At 41.3% G+C, this 7,500-nt stretch overlaps 1 protein-coding gene across 1 annotated transcript in view; it reads right to left on the bottom strand.

Annotated features, from left to right (window-relative positions):
- cntnap5b (contactin associated protein family member 5b) overlaps window positions 1–7,500 on the bottom strand; it is a 67,252-nt gene that overhangs the window by 41,092 nt on the left and 18,660 nt on the right. The window contains exons 6-8 of the mRNA XM_060911958.1: window positions 6,852–7,128; window positions 5,959–6,102; window positions 4,000–4,171 (exon numbers count right to left, since the gene is read on the bottom strand). Of these exons, the coding sequence (XP_060767941.1) occupies window positions 4,000–4,171; window positions 5,959–6,102; window positions 6,852–7,128 (593 nt within the window). The remainder of the gene's footprint in view (window positions 1–3,999; window positions 4,172–5,958; window positions 6,103–6,851; window positions 7,129–7,500) is intronic.

Here is a 7,500-nt window from a genome sequence, read left to right as displayed (position 1 = left end):
GTGTGTGTGTGTGTGTGTGTGTGAGAGAGAGTGAGCAGCCCCTCCCTCCTGTGTGTGTGTGTGTGAGAGCAAGCAGCCCCTCCCTCCTGTGTGTGTGTGAGAGCGAGCAGCCCCTCCCTCCTGTGTGTGTGTGTGTGTGTGTGTGTGTGTGTGTGTGTGTGTGAGAGAGAGCGAGCAGCCCCTTCCTCCTGTGTGTGTGCGAGAGCGAGCAGCCCCTCCCCCACCCGCGCGCAGTGAGCAGAGACAGAGAAAGTGAAGGATGTTCTCAGAGTGCTCCCTCCAAACAACGGGGATTTACATGAAAACGGAAGGAGATATTCACAAAATTCTTTCACACTGAATGCCACAAGGCTTTCCTGAACACATAGATGTAATTTTATTGTCTGTAGTGTAAAAAATGGACAGTTTATTGACGAAACAAAACGTGGGTCATATTAGGAGCACTGAGAAAAACCACGGCTTTGACGATCCCAAAATCGTGTTGTCTGAGATCGTGATTTTCGGTCGAAAACGATAGATCGTTCAGCCCTACACTCGGGTGTTGTCGCGTTGTCGGTACTCCAACAGAGAAAGGCTGTCTGTCACAAAGAAAACAAAGGGACGTCTCTTCCTTTTGTAAAGGGGCGGCAGAAATTAAACGGGGGCGGGAATCACAGAAAGGGGGGCGGCCCGCACCTCTAAAACCTCTCGTGGAGAACCCTTGTTTACTATAAGGCTAGTTCACATTTAAGTTGTTTACTATAACGGGAGTTAATGTTTAAGATGTTTACTATAACGGGAGTTCACATTTAAGTTGTTTACTATAACGGGAGTTCACGTTTAAGATGATTACTATAACGGGAGTTCACGTTTAAGATGTTTACTATAACAGGAGTTCACGTTTAAGTTGTTTACTATAACGGGAGTTCACGTTTAAGTTGTTTACTATAACTGGAGTTCACATTTAAGCTGTTTACTATAACGGGAGTTCATGTTTAAGTTGTTTACTATAACAGGAGTTCACGTTTAAGATGTTTACTATAATGGGAGTTCACGTTTAAGTTGTTTACTATAACGGGAGTTCACGTTTAAGTTTTTTACTATAACGGGAGTTCACATTTAAGTTGTTTACTATAACGGGAGTTCACATTTAAGATGTTTACTATAACGGGAGTTCACATTTAAGATGTTTACTATAACGGGAGTTCACATTTAAGATGTTTACTATAACGGGAGTTCACGTTTAAGTTGTTTACTATAACGGGAGTTCACGTTTAAGTTGTTTACTATAACGGGAGTTCACGTTTAAGTTGTTTACTATAACGGGAGTTCACGTTTAAGATGTTTACTATAACGGGAGTTCACGTTTAAGTTGTTTACTATAACGGGAGTTCACGTTTAAGTTGTTTACTATAACGGGAGTTCACATTTAAGTTGTTTACTATAACGGGAGTTCACGTTTAAGTTGTTTACTATAACGGGAGTTCACGTTTAAGTTGTTTACTATAACGGGAGTTCACATTTAAGATGTTTACTATAACGGGAGTTCACATTTAAGATGTTTACTATAACGGGAGTTCACGTTTAAGTTGTTTACTATAACGGGAGTTCACATTTAAGATGTTTACTATAACGGGAGTTCACGTTTAAGATGTTTACTATAACGGGAGTTCACGTTTAAGTTGTTTACTATAATGGGAGTTCACGTTTAAGTTGTTTACTATAAGGCTAGTTCATGTTTAAGTTGTTTACTATAGCGCAAGTTCACATTTAAGTTGTTTACTATAACGGGAGTTCACATTTAAGTTGTTTACTATTAGGCTAGTTCATGTTTAAGTTGTTTACTATAACGGGAGTTCACGTTTAAGTTGTTTACTATAACGGGAGTTCACGTTTAAGTTGTTTACTATAACGGGAGTTCACGTTTAAGTTGTTTACTATAAGGCTAGTTCATGTTTAAGTTGTTTACTATAGCGCAAGTTCACATTTAAGTTGTTTACTATAACGGGAGTTCACATTTAAGTTGTTTACTATTAGGGTAGTTCATGTTTAAGTTGTTTACTATAATGGGAGTTCATGTTTAAGTTATTTACTATAACGGGAGTTCATGTTTAAGTTGTTTACTACAGTGGTGCTTGAAAGTTTGTGAACCCTTTCGAATTTTCTATATTTCTGCATAAATATGACCTAAACCATCATCAGATTTTCACACAAGTCCTAAAAGTAGATAAAGAGAACCCAGTTAAACAAATGAGACAAAAATATTATACTTGGTCATTTATTTATTGAGGAAAATGATCCAATATTACATATCTGTGAGTGGCAAAAGTATGTGAACCTTTGCTTTCAGTATCTGGTGGGACCCCCTTGTGCAGCAATAACTGCAAATAAACGTTTGCGGTAACTGTTGATCAGTCCTGCACACCGGCTTGGAGGAATTTTAGCCCGTTCCTCCGTACAGAACAGCTTCAACTCTGGGATGTTGGTGGGTTTCCTCACATGAACTGCTCGCTTCAGGTCCTTCCACAACATTTCCATTGGATTAAGGTCAGGACTTTGACAAAACATGAACTTTGGCCATTCCAAAACATGAACTTTATTCTTCTTTAACCATTCTTTGGTAGAACGACTTGTGTGCTTCGGGTCGTTGTCTTGCTGCATGACCCACCTTCTCTTGAGATTCAGTTCATGGACAGATGTCCTGACATTTTCCTTTGGAATTCGCTGGTATAATTCAGAATTCATTGTTCCATCAATGATGGCAAGCCGTCCTGGCCCAGATGCAGCAAAACAGGCCCAAACCATGATACCACCACCACCATGTTTCACAGATGGGATAAGGTTCTTATGCTGAAATTCAGTGTTTTCCTTTCTCCAAACATAACGCTTCTCATTTAAATCAAAAAGTTCTATTTTGGTCTCATCCATCCACAAAACATTTTTCCAATAGCCTTCTGGCTTGTTCATGTGATCTTTAGCAAACTGCAGATGAGCAGCAATGTTCTTTTTGGAGAGCAGTGGCTTTCTCCTTGCAACCCTGCCATGCACACCGTTGTTGTTCAGTGTTCTCCTGATGGTGGACTCATGAACATTTACATTAGCCAATGTGAGAGAGGCCTTCAGTTGCTTAGAAGTTACCCTGCGGTCCTTTGTAACCTCGCCGACTATTACACGCCTTGCTCTTGGAGTGATCTTTGTTGGTCGACCACTCCTGGGGAGGGTAACAATGGTCTTGAATTTCCTCCATTTGTACACAATCTGTCTGACTGTGGATTGGTGGAGTCCAAACTCTTTAGAGATGGTTTTGTAACCTTTTCCAGCCTGATGAGCATCAACAATGCTTTTTCTGAGGTCCTCAGAAATCTCCTTTGTTTGTGCCATGATACACTTCCACAAACATGTGTTGTGAAGATCAGACTTTGATAGATCCCTGTTCTTTAAATAAAACAGGGTGCCCACTCACACCTGATTGTCATCCCATTGATTGAAAACACCTGATTCTAATTTCACCTTCAAATTAACTGCTAATCCGAGAGGTTCACATACTTTTGCCACTCACAGATATGTAATATTGGATCATTTTCCTCAATAAATAAATGACCAAGTATAATATTTTTGTCTCATTTGTTTAACTGGGTTCTCTTTATCTACTTTTAGGACTTGTGTGAAAATCTGATGATGGTTTAGGTCATATTTATGCAGAAATATAGAAAATTCGAAAGGGTTCACAAACTTTCAAGCACCACTGTATCACAGGAGTTCACGTTTAAGTTGCTTACTATAACACTACCTCATGTTTAAGTGAATTTTTTATGCTGAGCATTCACTGTAAAAATGAGTTGTTTTATTAAAAAAGTTCAAAACCAGGCTGCCGTAAGGTTTTGAGTTCGCTGAACCTCAGACCGTCCATTAAATCGATTGCGCTAACTCACTGAACTGATGATTTGAAGGCAGCCTGGTTACTAACTTTCAGTCAAAAGCAACAAATCTTTTTTACAGAGCTGAAGAATGTTGCGTTACCTGTCTTGTATGCTACAGATGTCGATTTGGAGCTCGCTGTAGTTACCCAGAAGGCCTTGCTGCAGACGGTACAGGTTGACTGGATGGTTATTGAGGACGATGGAGCGCATGCAGCCCTGATAGGCCAGGGTGGGGTTCCGACAGCCTTGATTGGCTGATGATGTTGGACAGCCTGAGGACAAACACAAAGTGAATAAGAGTAAGTTAATGTCTGGCTGCTGTTTACTTTCAAGCTTCAAAATCAACATAACATTACTAATGTGAGATAGGAGAAGGGGGCGGGGCTTCCAGGGTGTCGGTGATGAAACAGAGATTGACGCAGTTAGAGATGATACGGTATGTCGACTGGCCCATGTGCTGTTTTTATTGGGGGTAAATAAAGCCTCTTTGGCGGTGCAGTGTACTCCGATATTAAAATGCTGAAACTGGAGACGTAGAGAGTTCAGACAGCGGTCAATATGGCAGTCGCGTAATTGATGAATGCACCAATTAGTTTTTCAAATTTCATGCCTTTTTAGGTGGGATTTTAATAATTTTTATTGACACTGCTCATAATCTGTTTTGATGGTGTATCCTCATAAACTATATGTAAATTGGATGATTGTATGCTAATGTGCCTCATTAATTATGCATGGGAGTAGAAAAATTTGAAACACCTAGGTTCTGTGGGGAAACAGCACAGACAATAGTCAAATTTGGCAATTTATTAAAAAAGACACGTAGTTTTACTCCCAGGATTAGTGCTTATTTTCTTCAAAAACAGCGCAGTTGTTCTTTGCTGTTGCTTTATACACGCCCATTTCTCTGAAAAGAGTAATTAATATCCGAGACCTAAACATTTCCATAAAAACTGAACCACTGGACTGATTTGCCTGATTTAAAAAAAAAATGAATTGGCATATTTCAAAGATGAATAATTTATTAGTTTTACATCTCTTAGCCATACTTCAAATTTCTGAACTTTCTACTGAAAGATCACATTTTCATTCTAAAGATTAATAGTGATGTAATTCAGGGAGGAGTTTTCCCTTATTTGTATAATTAGCATGGGTCAATCTAAACGTTTAGTTTGTTAGTAAATACATTTCTTTTGCATTCAACGCTATGATCCAGAAACCAGCAGCAGAAAATCGGACGACCGTGTCCCAATCCCAGCGGCCCTGAGGAGCCGATATCGGGTCAGGACGGTGCGGTTTGGGTCAGACACGGTGTTGTAGCGGCGCTTTCTCACAGCTATATTTATCTCCGGTTCAGCCGCACCATCATTCTCTGTGACTCAACGCTGCAAAGTGCCACTTTTCATTTTCCCGTAAAGTCGTGACACTGTAGAACGCCATCTGCTCTTCCACTGATTAAGCAATAAACACTGTAAATGATACTCTCTCTCTCTCTCGCTCTCTCTCGCTCTAACACACACACTTTTACAGCTGTATTCCAATGACATTAGCGTACACTCGGAGCTGTGCCACTGCTGTCATTTTATTTCTCCTCATTGAACCAAAATCTTAGATTTTACTATCGAGGACTTGTTAGCGCTAAGCGATACAAACGCAGCAGTTTAAAGGAAGTAGTGGCTTCACGTGTTTCACAGGAAACGTGTGTTAGCTTTCATGCTAGCACATTAGTGGTAGTAGAGTAGTGGGTTGGATTTATTAGCAAATACAAAAGAGAAAAAAAACCCACAGGTATGCTAACCCTGCTCCATATCACTAGCCTTTTTCTAGAGCACTCTTTTCTAGAACCTGAGAGACCTGCAAGATCGTCAGACATCGATCTGATCTTTTGTTCTTTAGTATATGAGTACTGTGCTCGCTAGCAAAGTCACACTGCTAGCACATCTTCACTACTTACTGCTCCTTCCTCTTCTTCTTCTCATTATTATTTAGTATTATTAAATATTTCATCGTAGTTTGCATAAATATTAGGTGTGCGTGTTAGGATTAGCGCACACGGCCTCACCTCCAATTACTACAGTGTTCCCGGGCTGTGTGTGAGATCCGAGCATCATGCTGGATGGAGAATCGGTGTCCACGGAGACAGAAGCCTGATGTCCATTCAGCTGGACTGAGACGGAGTGCCAGAGTCCATCACTCAGACTGCGACCTGCGGGAGGACACAACGTGGGCTGTTAGCATGCTAACGCTATCATGCGTTATTATACACTCGCCGGCCACTTTATTAGGAACACCCCTACAGCCACCTGCTGTTAGCCGATCCCTTCACAGCAGCACGACGCATCAAATCCCGCAGATACAAATCAAGAGCTTCAGTTAATGTTCACAATGTTCAAACATCAGAACGGGAAAAATTGTGATCTCACACTGAAGTGTGACTTTCTTTCTTTCACTGCGGTATGGGTGGTGGTTTGAGCCAGATGAGTATTTTTGGTTTGAGTATTTCAGAAACTGCTGATCTCCTTCCTGGGGTTTTCACACACAACAGTCTGTAGGGTTTACACAGAACGGTGCGGAAAACAAAAAACACTGAGTGAGCAAGTGAGCGACAGTTCTGTGGGCGTAAACAAACGCCTTGTTGATAAGAGAGGGTCAGAGATCAGAAAATGGACAGATTGGGTCAAGCTTTTTGGCCAGGAAGGATATAGTAACTCATATAATCACTCTTTACAACCGTGGTGAGCAGAAAAGCATCTCAGCATGCAACAGCAGAAAGAAGAACACATTGGGTTCCACTCCTGCAGCCACGAACAGGGATCTTAGAATCAACCCCAAGGTCCTATTAAAGTGGTCAGTGAGTGTATGTTGTAATGATTCTCTCTCTGTCTCTCACACACACACACACACACACACACACACACACACACACACACACACACACACACACACACAGCTGACCAACGGTGATCTCGGAGCTCTGTAGTGCTGATCGGTGATGTGTGAGCCTCAGCTGTGTGTCGCTCAGCAGCAGGAGAAGTTTCTCCGCCCCCTGCAGGCCGATCCACATGAGCAAGGCGTCTCTGTTCCATGTACGAAACTGGAAACTCGCGCTCCATCCCAACGTCTCCACACCCATCGCTGATAAATCCACCGGAATCTGCAGGAAGCTGCTGCTGGAGCTCAGGAACGTGGCCGAGACCAAAGGAGGCTCAGAGCAGGAAAATGTCACATTACCCTGAAACACACACACACACTTCAGTGAAATCGTACAGGACGGAAGTTATGAGATATGACTTGGTATAGCTGTGTGTGAAAGTTTGTACACCCTTATTATAAAATAAAGTAAAATATGAATACGTAAAACAGTAACACACACATTGTGTACATCAGGTGTCGCACAAGTTCCTTACTGTGCATGATGAAAACAGATTACATCCAAAAGACATTATCAATGAAACGTATATCCGATGTGGATGCAAAAGTTTGTACCCCCTACTCTGAATTACCGGTATGAACATGATTAGTCAGTTAATCTTCGGTCTAATCACCTGATCTTTTCTTGCCTGTGGACAAAAATAAATACATTTTAAGACATCAGACTTAGACG

This window comes from Neoarius graeffei, chromosome 27 (assembly GCF_027579695.1).
Source record: "Neoarius graeffei isolate fNeoGra1 chromosome 27, fNeoGra1.pri, whole genome shotgun sequence".
Taxonomy (NCBI): domain Eukaryota; kingdom Metazoa; phylum Chordata; class Actinopteri; order Siluriformes; family Ariidae; genus Neoarius; species Neoarius graeffei.
The sequence above is the reverse complement of the archived record's forward strand: the minus strand, read 5'-3'. Positions and strand labels throughout refer to the sequence as shown.